This window comes from Dromaius novaehollandiae, chromosome 4 (assembly GCF_036370855.1).
Source record: "Dromaius novaehollandiae isolate bDroNov1 chromosome 4, bDroNov1.hap1, whole genome shotgun sequence".
Lineage (NCBI taxonomy): Eukaryota > Metazoa > Chordata > Aves > Casuariiformes > Dromaiidae > Dromaius > Dromaius novaehollandiae.
In genome coordinates this window covers 69716578-69732221 of record NC_088101.1, presented here as the reverse complement: position 1 = coordinate 69732221, position 15644 = coordinate 69716578, and the positions used below count along the sequence as shown (strand labels likewise).

The 15644-nt window shown below is 36.4% G+C and overlaps 1 protein-coding gene across 12 annotated transcripts in view; it reads right to left on the bottom strand.

Moving 5' to 3' along the window:
• Positions 1–158: 158 nt before the first annotated feature.
• The window catches only part of KCNIP4 (potassium voltage-gated channel interacting protein 4), a 484037-nt gene continuing 468551 nt past the window's right edge, over positions 159–15644 (bottom strand). For all 12 annotated transcript variants that reach the window (XM_064511366.1, XM_064511360.1, XM_064511369.1 and 9 more), the window contains 4 exons: positions 8652–8759; positions 7367–7471; positions 7001–7063; positions 159–646 (listed from right to left, as the gene is read on the bottom strand). In XM_064511366.1, the coding sequence (XP_064367436.1) occupies positions 599–646; positions 7001–7063; positions 7367–7471; positions 8652–8759 (324 nt within the window). In that variant the 3' untranslated portion in view covers positions 159–598. The remainder of the gene's footprint in view (positions 647–7000; positions 7064–7366; positions 7472–8651; positions 8760–15644) is intronic.

Genomic DNA, 15644 nt, shown 5'->3' with positions numbered 1-15644 from the left:
TGGTTTTTTGTTTGTTTAAGAGGAGAGAAGCAAGTTAAAGGTGGAAGGCCATTGCAGGAAGATGTGCATTGCACATTGATTATAGCACTTTAACTCAAAGTATTATTCAAAAAAAAAAAAGAGGACTACACCATACAAATGTGAAAAGAAAATACATGGTAATGCCTCTGTATAAATTAGAAGCTAACATTTAAGAAATACAGTCAAACATCTGGAGCTGAATCCAGTACAAATGAGTAGCAAAACTAGCAGTTTTTAATCTCCTTGTGGTGGTATCTATTTTATCTAGGGGTTGAAATGATAATAAAGCTCTATAATGTCAGGTCCTACTTTGTCTGGCTTTGGAGTAGAAAGCTGACTTTTTATAACAATCTTCTTTAACTAAGTAACCACTGTTGAAGTGATAAATCATATAATTTTAACAATTGGAAAATCGGGGGGGGGGGCTTCAGAATAATAAAAGGCTTATTTGCATAATACATATCTCAGTGTAAACTGAGTAGTTTTATTTATGATAAACATGGGAAATCCATCTTTTAGGTAATGTTGCAGAATAGCTCTTATTTGTCCATTAGTTGCTGAGCTTCTAACATCTTCATTAAATTACATTTTCGAAGAGCTGCATGGAGCGCATTATATTTTCATCCTGAAAAGAAAAAAAGTAAAACAAAAATCATATCCCCTTAGAAATGCTGCTGGCAAGTACCTGTAGTGAAATTGGGTAGAACTAACTGTACTGTTATTAATGACAACGTCTATTTATCAGCTTGTTTGGAGAAACTGTTAGAGGAAAGGCCATTAATTGATCTAGACTTAAATAGATATTTGTAGGTGTTAATTAAACCAAAAACAAATCTGTGAAGAATGCATTAAAATGCTAAGAAAATTAAGTGCAGTATTTTGGAGTTTATAAATTTATATCCAGTATAACATAAAATACTATATAGACAATAAATACACAAGGAATAATTGTTTTATCTTAGGTATGAATCAGGAATTGTTACATAATATATAGTATATGAAATTATATAGTATTTTAGTATACATAAGCCTTTTCGCCTTTCTGGAGCATCCTATCAAGTAACTAGGGATGATTTTATAATAAAATAGGTTAAAGCATGCATCTTTGTATAAATTAAAGAATCAGTTAATTCCCTAAATTTCACTGCAACACTTTTTGGCTCCTCAGCTTAGATTTTCTTTGTGTTCACCCTGAAAGATGTTGACTGCTTTCTAATGCTATTTCTGCTTTCTGATTGCTTTGCATTAGATAGGTAACAAAACATACTTCAAAGTTATACATAATGTTTACTGAAGCATCACTGTTTATTGCTGTTCCTCTCAGTAAATAACTCAGCACAGCAGTCAGGAAAAAAAGAAATCTTACAGTATCTACCTTTCAGTTTATAGAAGACAAAGTTTACTTGTAGCCCATGTATAGTGACACTTCTGCACAACAGCACAGTTGCATTCAAGAGCAGACTGCATGCTCATTTAGCAATTGCTGATCTCCACTGTAATGATCCTCTGTTTTAATTTGACTGCACACCACTGAGGACTTTCTTGAGGGATTAATTGAGTTACCTTTAATTCTAGTAAATAAGTAAGACTGATTGGGATAGGGTAGGGTATTTTAGTAAGTTTCGTGAAAGAGGTGCAGAAAACAAAAAATAAAACACACTTCATAGATTATCACGTAGTATTCTCCACTACTGACAGGAAGTTATGTAGGCCTGCTGTACATTAATGTTTCAGTAACACATGATCAATATTAACTTACAATTAAATAATTCACTCTGCAGTCTAGTTGCTGATTTGCTTTCTAGAAAATGACAACTCTCAGTAAATTTCTTGATTCCAATTAACTTTGATTCCATCTGTCATCACAAGTGACACTGTAAGAAGAAAGTGATCTGCACGCTACTTTGTGTGGATAAACTTATCAAAGCAATATCTGATTTCAAAAGAAAATAATTATATAGATTAACGCTTAAGTGATTCATGTGGGAAATTTACTAAATTATTGGAAATTAAAATAATTTTTTCCAGTGCATTGTTTTGAAACATCAATGTACCATTGCAGGTCATTGATCGATGTAAGGTTAAAATGTGTGGTTTAACTAGAATCAAAAATTAGCTACGTACTGAAGAAAACTGGCAGGTGCTTAAGAAAAACAGCTGACACTAGTGATGTAGATGTAGACTTTCTTCTTGCTTTTAGTAGTCTAGAATAGACTACTTCATTAAGGCTTTGCCAAGCTTGCACCTTATTTGGCTCTTTACATGCTGATTTCATTTATCTTACAGGCAAGAAGAGTTCACGTTATTCTTGGAAGCAAATGTTTCTGTTGCTGAAAGAGCTGCATAGATTTCCTCTGGTCTATGTAAGCTTTCTCAATTTCTTAACCACAACTTTTCCTGAACTATTCTTTAAATTATAAAACCTCAAAATTCTAATTACTTCTTAAGATACATGGCATAAATAGTGACAGTTTTGAGCCAACTATTCCATTTGGTGATATTGAAAATAAACTTGCACTTTCCCTCCAGTTGATGATAGATTGTGACTTATGAGTTGAGCAGACTGTAAAGGCAACTGTGCAGTGTCATTTAATTATTTACAAATGTTTTTGTCTATACATTGCCAAGTTCAGCAAATGTGCAATGTACTGCATTTAGAAACAGTGTTTTGACACATCCTACCCATTTTCCAGTATATGTATCATCACTAACAAAACTAGCAGTTATTTGTAACACCTGCTCCATTTATCTGAGGTTTGCTGTTTCCATGCAGAAGACGTCTAAATGCCTGGCCTTTAGTTAAAGGGCAAGAGTCTTCTCAAGAGAGCATAGACTTGTCACAATATTTGAAACATGGTGGCTTTTAATATCTGTTGCTTCATCTTCAAAGGCAAATGGTAACTTACTTACCAGAAAATTCCAAGAGATCTGCCTCTTTTTTTTCAGTAATTTTTTTTCTAAATGATTTTTCCTAATAGAATTGTTTACTGGTGCCTAACTCAAGAAGTTAGGAGATGTTTGCATATTCCGTATAAGGCACAGAACCCAAATGAATGAACTTTGCCAGATCTGGTCTAACTTCAAGCCAATTTTGAGGGGTTTTTTTTGTTTTTATTTACACACACACACACACACAGACACGACACACACAGGCAGGCTGATACGGCTTCTTTGCTCTATTCAGACTAACCCAGACCCATCAGTATTTTGTATGGAACAGGTTATTTCTGTAGAAAACATCTATCCCGGAAGCCTTTTTGTCATTCACTTTTTGTCAGAAATACCTTTTAGTCATTTACCCTGATATTTATTTATGCACCATGAATGTCTTTTGCTCCTCTTTGCCTTTGTTCCTTGTGGTGCTGCTGTAGATGAGAGGCAATACCTGAGTCAGGCCCTTTTCTGTCAGCACCAAGCAGCGAAAGGAGACACTGAAAGATGACAAGTAAGGAACTGGGTAGGGCCTAGGCCTGAAGTTAGCCACGTATCCTACTGTTTCTCAAGACCTGTGCCAGTTACTTGGTAACCTACAGGTAGCAAAGCAAGACAGATAGCATCCACTCTTTAAGACTCAGTATGGTATACCTGGGGCCAGATAGTCCCCCCTTCTCCTCTCTGAGAGCAGGTCTGGAAAGCAGGCTGGCATTCAAGCCCAGGGATGGGGTGGGGGTGGGGGATGAGAGAAGGAGAGCAAAGGAATCAAGTCACACACAGTACCCGCACATTTACTGGCCTCATTTATGTAGGCCATGGGCAAAGACAGGTACTTATACCCAACCACCAGAAAAGAGCTTCTGCATTCCCCACCACCACCACCCCTAAAGTCAGTATGCCCCCTTGGCCAAGAGGCTTTGGTCTGAAGTATCATGAAACATTAGTGAAAAGGTTGCATTTCTAAGACCCACTGACTTGACTTCCAATTCCAAATAGAGGGATGACTGTTCTCAGAGGCTGGCAAGACTTGCATGAGAGCACATTCAAAGAAAAGGCTCATAGCCATTCCCTGGCAGAGCAAGCTTCTAGTCTAGCATAATACTCAGACTGGAGGAGAAGCTCAGTTTTAGCACTGAATCGAGGGTTTTTTTCTTGTGGTGCTCATCTTTGGCACTGTGTTGAATCTAGCATGGGCTAGAAGTTAGGGGCTGGTGAACATATCCTCTGTATGCCTTTAGGATATTTTCACGTGCATCAAATGCAGCTCTGACACTGGCTGCCATATGCATGAACGGGTGTTTCCATTCCCAGGTTTGATGTCAATATGTCATGCAGATTGGCAGGGAAGGTTTTGAGCAAACTTGCTCTGATCTAAGCCTTAGTGCTAAAGGAGGGTCCATTGAGGAGGGAGGCTTCCTAGCTGTCAAAGCAGGGAGCAGTGTGCATGCTGTGCCCATGTCCTGAATGTCTGAGTCCTGAAGAGTATCTCCAAAAAGAGTTAATAGTGGAACCATCAATGATACTGAGAATGTGCCAAGGATGATTAAAGGTGTGGAATGGTTTCCTTAGGAGGAAAACGTAAATAAATGAGAACTTTGCAGCTTGGAAAAGAGATACTGAATTAAGATCAATAATGTCATCCACTATTTCTCATAACACAAGAACACACAAACAGCCTCTGGAAGTATCACATGGCAGGTTTAGAAGAAAGGCAAATATACTACAGGAAGGATCACTTCATTATTGCTTTCACCATTGTTAAATACTCATGGAAGATGACATATTTGGATGTGAACTCCTACATGCGGAGAAAAGAATGGAACCTGAATGTTATCTTTTTAGATCAGTCTTGTTCCTGCTAGGACATTAGAAAAGGGTTTTCCTACAGTTGTGTTTTACAAGGAAAAGGCTCCTGCATCCTTTGTGAGAAGCATAATCTTGAAAAGGCCACATTAACTGCACATGCCTTCTGCATCAAATTTTTTAAAGGCCTCAGGTTGAATCCTAAATGCAAATCTGGTTTCTGAAACCAAATCAAGATATAAACATGAATTATGCACTTTGCTGCTCAGAACTCTTACTATCAGAATGGAACTTAGTAGTAAGAGAGACAAAATATTTAGGCAGGAAAATAGTTTTTGTTTCAAAAAATACTGCCGCCTTTAAAGTTAAGAACAAGTGAGGGTAAAGTAAGTGGCAGGGTCATCCACTAAGATGAGAGAAGAGTATCTTTGTCATATAGAGATTTAGAGGGCCTCCCTCTCGCATATATTCTGAATACTTAGAAGAGGCAAATGAGAAATCTAGCAAGTCAGAAGCTGTGAATCACACTGGAAAAGGAAAAGAGAGAATTCCTTACTGAAGCTACTAATTTTCCTGAAAATTTAATTGCTCTGCTCATCACCATCATTGCTATTGTATCCAAACTAATCTTTCATTTAATTCCCAGAACTCTGCAGACCTCAGCTGGGAAAACAGAGAAATGAATGGCATCTCTGTTTCTGGTGAGCATGCTGCTTTAGCAGAGCCAGTGCTTTTCATTCATATTGAACGAGAATGACAAACTAGAACCATGGTCAATGCAATGTAGCACTGCTGACATATAAGACATCTCCCCGTATGCATTGCTAAGGATATACAGAACAACCACAGTTAGTTAGACATTTTCTTTCTTTCATACACAAAAGTCAGTGGATTAAAATTGATTAAAGAATCATTTACTGCATTGCTGTGACACCTCTCTATCTTGCTTTTAAATCATGAGGGCAATCCTAAGGAATAACTACAGAGGCATATAAAAACAGACCAGTTCCAGAGAATCTTTTGCATTTCCTGTTCAGCTTTCCATATTTGGAATGATTGGAAAACTGTCACTGACTAGCAGAATTTTTCTTGCTAGTCTTATTCTTTCCTGTCTCTTGTCTACTTCGCTTTTCTATAGGAGCTAAGAAGCAATGTACATAGTCTATTACTGATCTCTGTCAGCTTCATATTAATTAGTGAGCCTAGACAAGGCTGACATACCAGCTGAAAACTGCTATGATTCATTATATTTCTCACTGTAACAAATAGCGTTGGTTTTATTTTGCCTTATCAACTTGCATCACATAATCAACCCCAAGCCTGTCTTATCACTAGATCTAATGTGACACCTTACAGTATGCTAAAATTTCTTATCGTACCAAAGACATATCATCACCACTTTGTACTATGTCCTGTTCTTTTTCTTGCATTTCTTTTAATTGACAAATTAACCATTGTTCCTTAAATTTTTGAAAACAACTGATCTTTCCTCATGTCATCTTCCTGAGTCTGAGTGCAAGCCAGTTCCTGAAGGTCAGAGGAGCAAAAACTGGCTGTAATTCCTGCTGTAGTAGTTTATTCTCCTTCCTTGCTCAAGAGAAAATGAGCTGCTTTCAGCAGCTGAAGGAAATGAACAGCCAACTGGGTAGTGTAAACACTTGCAACTAATAATTACAGTGAATTCTTACTCCCCTGCCTTGAAAAAATTGCCTGCTGTTCCTGCCAGCCAACCATTTGGAAGCTCCTTGCAATCTTCTCTTTTTAAGGCCTCATGGCCTTAGGTCATGAGTCATGCTTTGAGGAACACCCCTATAGATGATAAATTTTCAAATAACATTATTTTTAGTGTGAATCTGTGCCAGTTATAACAGGAATATGTTCTCCAGCATGAGCAGAAGATAGAAATAAATATTTAGCTGAATGGAAAAAAACCATTTACTGTTATCTACAAACAGAATGCAGTTTTATTCAGAGATAGAGGATGCAGACACAGTATTCTAATTATAATCAATGAACAGCTTGTATATAATATCTGTTCTACACATGCAAGCCATGAATTTATTCCCATTGTTTAGTGTTTTTGTGTAATGATACACACACATATTGTACCTTAGGAAACTATCATCCCTGGTATTAGGATTACCATCAGTCTCACTCCAAAAATCGACTGTGTAGCGCTATGATATCTCTGGCCAACTGATGCGAGTAACTGTGGATTGAATACTTATCACTAGGTACTTACTTTTTGGCAGCTCTCAATGAATTCATCTATGGTAACTACTCCATCTTTGTTTTTGTCCATTTTCTGTTCAGAAAGAATAAGCATATATGTTTATCTTCCTAAAATGCTAAATAAAACAAGGGTTTTTTTCAGTTATTTCCCAGCCTGGGGAACAATTGAGCCAAAGTACTGTAAAGAAGTAGTAAATAATATAAGCTGCTTAAGGAAAGGCAAGGGGTAATGAGCAGATCACAGAAACAAGTGGCTTGGGATGGAAGCACACAGAAGAAAAAGGATAACAATAACATTATGCAAAACCGTTACAACAATGAAAACCTTTCCATACTTGCTAACAGAACAGTCTTTTTGGTTTCCTGTCTGACCCACCTGGAAGAATGTTTCCACATGTTGTCTAGGTGCATCCTCCTTGAGAACAGGATAAGTGCATTTCCCCATCATATCATATATTGCTTTCATGATATCAAGCATTTCCTGAAGATTAAAAAAAAAAATGTCTGTGTGATGTAAGGTGCATTGTAGCTATTACTTTGACTTAGGGCAGGTAAATGATTTTTACCATTTGCATTTTAGAACAAAATTTTGAGAATGTGCCTCTGTAAATCTGTGATTGAACAGCTTCAAGAATGAACTACATGCTATCTTAGAAATTCTAAACATACTAAATCAACTTTCATAGTTTGTGTAAATGAGATTAAAAAGAGAAACTTGTTAAATAAATGTAGATATATGTTTCTGATCTTAAATGATTTAGAATATATACAAATACATTGATTGTGGAAAGAATCTCCTGAGGTCTATTAAATAAAAATAAACAGGAAAAAAAGCTCTACAACAGCAGTTGAATAGTCAAAACACATCACCTTCTTTTGCCTGAGTTTTCCGTGGCGAAAACACACATGCAACACACACACACACACACACACACACACACACACACACACGCCTCCTTTTTTATCAGAAGCTTTGAATTTTGTTAATAAAGACTGCCCTGTGAAAACTACAAGAATGATTATAAATATGAGTCATCTGCCAGTATGCTGAGAAACTATTCTATAGATGGCCCTTTTATAATAATCATAAAGTATTCTCCTAAAATTTCAAAATTAACCTTTATGTCTGTAAGGAGGACATAATTTTGAAAAATCATATATTTTTAGGAGGCTACTCATTTGGTCCCACTTTAGGGACCAAATGTAATTTAGGTGTGTGTTTATATCCTTGCAAAATAAAGGATTTAGGAATCTTTTTATATGTGTTTTGTATTAGGTAACAATTTTAGGAGTAAATTCAAAAATGAGGAACCATCAAGGACCACTTATGTTTTTTTGTCCAAATATCCTATCAACCTACCTTATTCCAAAGTGACTGTACGTTCAAATACATATAAGGTGATGCCAAATATTTCTGTACCTTAAGAATTCTGGACTTCTACAATTTTGGGATGGTTTTCTATGTTCAATTTTCACATATGCCTTTAAAATTTGAAAATTAGTTAATTTTTAACATGTTTAGTCTGTTGGGAAAATACATTATCCACTACTAATTTCATAGTTTTGACAAGAGTTCTTCTGAAAACATTTTTCTTTGAAGGCAGGACTAATATACACAGTCTTATGTCATTTCAATGATTAGTGTAAAAAGTAGACTTTACCTCTTTAGTTATATATCCATCCTTATTTATATCATACAAATTGAAAGCCCAGTTCAGTTTCTCCTGTACTGTCCCTCGGAGTAAAATTGAGAGACCCATAACAAAATCCTAAACAGAAACAAAAGATCTTGATCAGTTTGGAATTGAACAATTTTTCACAAATACTCAGAAATCCAGCATAATAATTTCTTGAGAATCACAGAAAAGTTGCTAGATGTATTGCTTCTTTTTCTTTCAGTTGGCAGTAAATGTTAGGCTTTGCTTGTTACTTTAATAAATATAACAATCTAGGCTCTGTCTGTTATAATTAATATATAGATTGAGTAATATTCTATAAAATAAGCTATAACTTTCTTCTGTTAGTGCATTTACCGTCTGAAATGCCTCATATTAGTAGTTCCTGTTGAACCTAATGCCGGGGAAAAGCACTTCCCCACGGTGTAATGGTCCAGAACAAAGCTTAAGTGGAACTTTGATTAATCTAAGCACAGGAGACTGATTTTTGGAGAACTAGCCACTAAGGAACATTAACTTCTTGATATATCTATAGCATGTTGTAAATGGAATATGTGGTTCCTTTTAGATCAACCTACTGCAGTCAACCTTCCAAACTTCTTATGTGCTGCAATATACTACAGTAATTAAACATTTTATTGAAAATATAATAGGAAGTAGTATTTATTATGTGTCTGCAGGCCACTTTAATGGTCCAGTGCTCTATTTCTGTATTACATAGAAATAAGCCAAAAAAACAATGAGTTGATTATTTAAATGTAGGTTTTGGTTATAGGTAACTGACAAATTAACATATAGTCAGCTATAAATAATCGGATTAGTCTGACTATGCTCTTGACCAGCAGGCAAGGAATTCTAAGCATTAACATACTCACATTACATCAGTGCTAGAACTAGATTTTTGTTTCAAATTAATACTCTTTAACAGCATGAACCTCATTTACATTTAGTAAGCATCTTCCAGATTGGAGAAAATATCAGTTATGATGTGTCATCATGTGTCTTCTGCATTTCTCAGTGCATTTGTTAACCATCGAATATATATTTTTTAAAACAGTGAGTTTATTTTTTCTAACCCCTCTCTCCCACCTTGTAGTTGATAAGCTTGTAAACCCATAAACCCATGAAATCATCCCCATGATAGATCAATAAGAATACTGCAGGGGCTTATATTTAAATATGTATTTCTAGAATGCTGTCAAAGAAATACAGGAAGTCTTAGAGTAACATTAAGATAGAGGCTATAAAAGCTGAATAATTTCTTATCATCAGCACTGGCAAAGATTTAATGATGTACCACAGTCAAGTAAATATACGCAATACAGCCACGCATACACAGATATCACATCCTCAGATGGTATGGTAGGCATAGCTCTTCTGACAGCTTCAGCCTTCTTACAATTCAAGTGGTATGCTCTGGGTTTTCTTAGTCTGTCATAAATTTCTCTGGTTATTGGTACATTTGCCCTTTGGGGTAAATGAATACATGAATCTTGAAAGAGTTTTACTCAACTTATCTTGTCTGTATTTCAATGACTAATTGAGGGTCACAGGGTTAAATCTCCAAACAGCTCTTTTACACTGTGCTATTAAGTATTAAAAAGTTCAAGAAATTCAGAGCAGATTTGATCACATTATATTATTAGCAATCTACCTTTTTACATTCAGTACCATTTCTTCCCATCTTTTCTGCACTGTTTTACATTCTTGATATAACTTTTCCTGAAGTCCTCTGCAGAGACCTCCAATAACTGTGTTATATCTCAGAACTCTGATTTTATTTTTAATTTGGCACCAGCAAAATTTCTGTATTTATTCTGTATTTATTCTGATGCTCAAACCATATCTATTTTTATTTCTCTGTTTTCTGATGCACCACCCCTACGTTAGCCAGCTTCCTGGCACCGCATATATCCCCATTGACGAGCCAACCCTTCTATCATCAGTGTTAAAAAACACATTATCAAAGCTTGACTATTTTGCATTGTGTTTTCATACTGAGGACACTACACTTTGCATAGTGTCCTCATAGTGGTCCCAATTTTATAAGGACGCGATCCTTTTAAAATTTGGAATAACTCCAAACCTTCCAGGTGTGTGCTCTAAACTTTGCAGTGGTCATCTCCATTCCACATTGCACCAATGCCTTCGGGAATCCCAGATAATTCTGTTCAGGGAAACTGCTCCTGATCGAACGGTCTCTGGAATTCCCTGGTGTAGCAGTCCATCTCAGAAGCATTAAAGAAGACTTATGCTAATAGGAAGTTGTGATGAGCTGACTAAGGACCAGCTAGGAAGGTGTTTGTTTGTTTGTTTGTTTGTTTTTCTATATAACTTTTCTTACTTTTATACAATTTAAGAATATAGCAATACAATTCTATAGAAATGGAAAATCTGATTCAGTGACTAGGCTAAATCCACAGGGCATCCAGTGCTAGATTCACAAAAAAAGACAGACCCTGCATGGTGGAAGGCAATGCATTATCAGAAGCCGTTCAAGTATGTTAGCTATTAAGCTGTTAAACCAGTGTAGAATGCCATACAAGCAACAGTACTTAAGACTGCAGCTAAGTACAGAGAGAGTCTATCTATACACTTATAAGTAACAACTCAGTGACTCGGTGAATCAGGCACGCTCATTCATCTAGCATAGGATCATGAACCAGCTCTCCATCACTGTATTTAACAAACTCAGATGTGTTTTTCTTTCTGGTGTAGGCAACTGATTCTTGGAAAGAGAGGGATTCTACTTTTAAAGACTTCATCTATGAAGCAATATTCTCAATACTGCTCAGGCACATCTTCTAAAGCTGTCAACATTGGCTATTCAGAGAGGGACAGTCCTGCTCAGTTGAGCACCTAATCAGAGGAGAGGTGCATCAGCTGGATCTAGGGTCACAAAGGAGGCTACAGCTCCAGAGAATGGCTGGAGCTCAGACACATCTTTGTATTTTATCATTTTGTGTTAGTAAAGTCTAGGTCAGGTCTCTGTTTAGTCTGTGACAGCAGACTAAGCACGTGATTCTGTGCTACGGTACTTTCCTTTAGTCCTAACCACACTGTTTCTCATTTCCAACTCTAGCTTCCTGCTGAGCGTGCTAGTATCTGTGAGAACTCCAATTAAACGCTGAACTCTCCTCTGCCTAGCTTGGATTCTACAAGAAAGGGGGATGTCTCAGTAAAGTCTTGCAAAGCGGAGCATCATAACTCCCCCATTAGAGCCTGCTGCCTCTGTATGGTCGGTACACATTTCAGTTCTGCACCAGAGCTGAATAGAGCCTATACTACTTCTGGTTGTAACCTGGGATTAACTGTCTTTTTGTTTTTGGGTTTTTTTTTTCCCCCAACACTGATTGAATATCTCTTAAGTTGTTCCTTAAGTTGTAACTTAATCAAAGTTATTGATGACTTTCTGATTGCTCCCTCCCTTGGTCCTTGGGGAGAACTATTTCATTAAGTAACAAGCTTAACAGTGTGTTATCTTAAATCCATAGGAAAGCTTAAAATTAATCCACCTGATCATGTGTTCATTTATGTCTTGTTCAAGGCCAGAACAAGTAGGTAGGCGCCTAAATCCGTTTTTTGATATAGCTCTTAGCATTGTGGAAAGGAATCAAGCAGTGAATTTTGGAGATGGATGCCTATTATTTATCCACAGAAACAGTGGAGCACCGATGCAATAAAGACAACGAAGATCGTTGATGGCCTGGAGGAGCTGCTATTAAGAGGAAAAATGCCTCTCTATAGCTATGTTACACCAGCTATGTTTAAAATGCTTATGAGCATTATGTCCTTAGAAAAATTAGCTTATTTCATATAGGGCATGAACAAGATTCTTTTGTGTTTACTGCAGAGAATGACACTTGGATACATTCACGCACTGCTGCTCTCATGTCACTATCTTGGAGACAATGAAGGTTCATTATACTTAATTAAATAACAAAGTTGTGTTTGATCTTAAACAAGACAAAAGAAGACATAACTAGCTAGGTTAATTCTGAGCTCTCCTATGGATTTGAGTTAGCATGTTTGTTATTTAATTTATTAATGCAGAATTCTCCCGAGAGAATAACTAAGGAATAAAGCCATCAGAAAGTCACCAAGACTTGGGCACAGCTTTATATTTTAAGGCACTGAGAATCAGTGGGATTACTGAGTAACTTCCTTCTCATCGAGATCACGTTCAGAAGAACCTTAATCTGCATCTAAAGCAAACCAAGGGCATTGATTTGAAAACGTGCATGTGGGTGCACTATGCTTTACCTTTGACTATATTTCTTAAAATAATTAGGCTTAACTTTCCTGACTCTTCCTGTGTAAGTAGCCTTGAGGTCCAGATCTTCAGAATGATTTATGTGCTGCTTTACAACTTTTAATGTCTTAACACACCATTAAGAAACCTCAACATCCTCTAACTTGTCACTAAGCTGTGCCATAATCTTAAAATTGCCCAGGATCAGGCCCAATCAAATAAATCTAATTTGGATTCCACTCTCCAATTAAAATCAGTGGAAGAGAGACTTCTAAATACCTCTGTGGTTTTCACCATTAGATACGAAGTGTATCAGTCAGGTGCCTAAGACCAGAAGATCCAAAATCTTTAACACCTTACTCAGGTGCCTACAAAGCTCTTATTTCTTATGACCAAAACTCCTATGACACTTGCATGTCTGCCCAGAGGGAGTTTCCACCTCTTCTAATTCTGCTGGACATACCTGAGACTTCATTTACACTTATTTTCTGCACAGCTCTCAAATGAGGCATTCCTGAGCCTGCCATACATGCAGTTCTTAACCAGCAGAAATTGTAAGAAATAAACACTGGACTAAGTCTTCCACAAGGTGGGAAGGAGGGACTGGGGGCTGAATGCCCATTTCATTTTGCTTTAGTTGTTACAATATTCGTGCAGCAAGTGGAAAACCTGCTTTCATGTTTATGTGATGGAAAAAGAACTTGAACACAGTTCACTGAAGTGCCAAAAGGGCCCATTAACAGCTGGGCCACTGGGGTTTTAGAAAGCATGTTTATTCCTCATGTTAAAGCAAAACTATTTTGCATAACTAATGAAATGAGTTAGTCTCCAAAGAAAACATGAATAAAGGTGAGGAATTGACACAGTCATGGGACAGGGAGAGATAGGTTTGAGCAGCTGCTTCTGTGAATATTTATTTTTATGCTAAGTAAAAGAGCCTTGGCTGGAGAGACTGAATCTTATCAGGAAGTATATACATTTAGGGATGAACAAAATTTTAAGTACATAGCAATCTCACTAATCAATCTCATCCAACAAAGGTGTGTATTTAAGTTATACAAGGTTGTACTAAAGTCTAACACCTCATTGCTGATGGTTGAAAAATTGAAGAAAAAAGATACAAAAACCAGAACAAATGATCTCTTTCTTCTATCTCACAATTCCAGCTACTACAACATAATTAGAAAAAGGAGAGTGCAATAGACAGAAGATACCATTCTTACCTACAAGTTATATTTTTAGTTCTTCCAGTACCAATTTAGATTTCCATGACCACTTTACACAGAAGAGAGCCAAAGAATATTTTTCTTCATAGATCATAGTTATATTAAGTTATATTTACTGCTACGCTGCCCCTTGTTATAGAAAATAACTTGGGATGAATGATTATTTATTCTCCAAATTTTTAAAGCAGTCCCTTTTTCTCCACTTCTTGTGCTGGTAGGAGTTAGAAAATGGCAGTATGGATTGGCATTGAAAGAATATGGCACAGTTGCATATAGGATAAAAAATGAGCAGAAAAGAAATTATGGGATTGTATTTTTCACATTTCATCTGCTTTCCCAATTCACAGCTACTTTCACATGTTTAGAAAAAATGCAAATATTTTTAACAGGAGGATGATGATTTTAGAATCCCTGTCATACAGTTTATAAGTATTATGCTGCTACATGTTACAAAGACCCAGAACTAGATTCCTTTGACAGCAGTTGAGTTATGCTGGATTTACAATTAGTGTAAATGAGATCAAAGTCTGGGTCACTCTGTCTGAGTGGATATTGAACAGAAGTAAGCTGGAGAATGTCTCTTCTAGTACTGAACAAAACACGACTTCTTTTGTTTCCTATTTTCTTTTATTCCAAAGCCTTTTTTTGTACAAGGAGCTGCACTTTGAGATATTCAAATCCCTTAAAATTGCTTTACATTGTCTGCATTTTCTTAAGGCTTTCTTTCTGAGATTCAAATGTCAATAAAATAGTTCATGACAGATATACAAAAAAATTTCCTTTTGTTCTCACTTTTCCCAATGATAGAAAGTAACAGCAGAAATGCTTCTCAAAAATTGAGGCGAAATAACTTTTCTAGCGTTGCCTCTGTTGACTTGACCAGAAGGATACCTTGTGGAATTAGCCTGTTTATAAAAGGTGGGGATAAAAGCTCCATTCCTGCTTGTAGTTTCACATGGGGGCCATTGATTTCAGCTAACCAGAAATAGGCAGATGGGGGGTCCCATTTTTTCAAATAAACACAAATAATCCTCACCAAAATGCTCTGGCTATATTCCCAGTTGAAGTTTAGATTTTGTAATCACAGTGCATTTGCTTGGCAAAGACGTCTCCTTCCATATTAAATCAATAACAAAACAGTGAAAATGCTTTAAAAATTTCAACTCTCACAACATCATTCACTCAAGTAAATCATAAAAACATTTATAGGATGTTTAAGCAAATTGAAAGTGGGAGTATTTAATGAGAAACCAGTTTCAAGTTGTAAGGATATTATCTATTCATTAATTAAAAAAAACACACAAAGCAAAACATGACAAAGCAAGCATATCCTTTTTCAGGTGAACTGAGAGATTTTTTTTTAATTCTGTAGTTTAAAATAATGGCTTTTTTGCAGAAATTTGTACACTCTGCTTTCACCTACACTATTGCAGGGAGTTGCCTTCTTTATTGTGTTGCCGGTGACGACATCAGCCTTAGCAGGGAGAGGAAGAATTATGA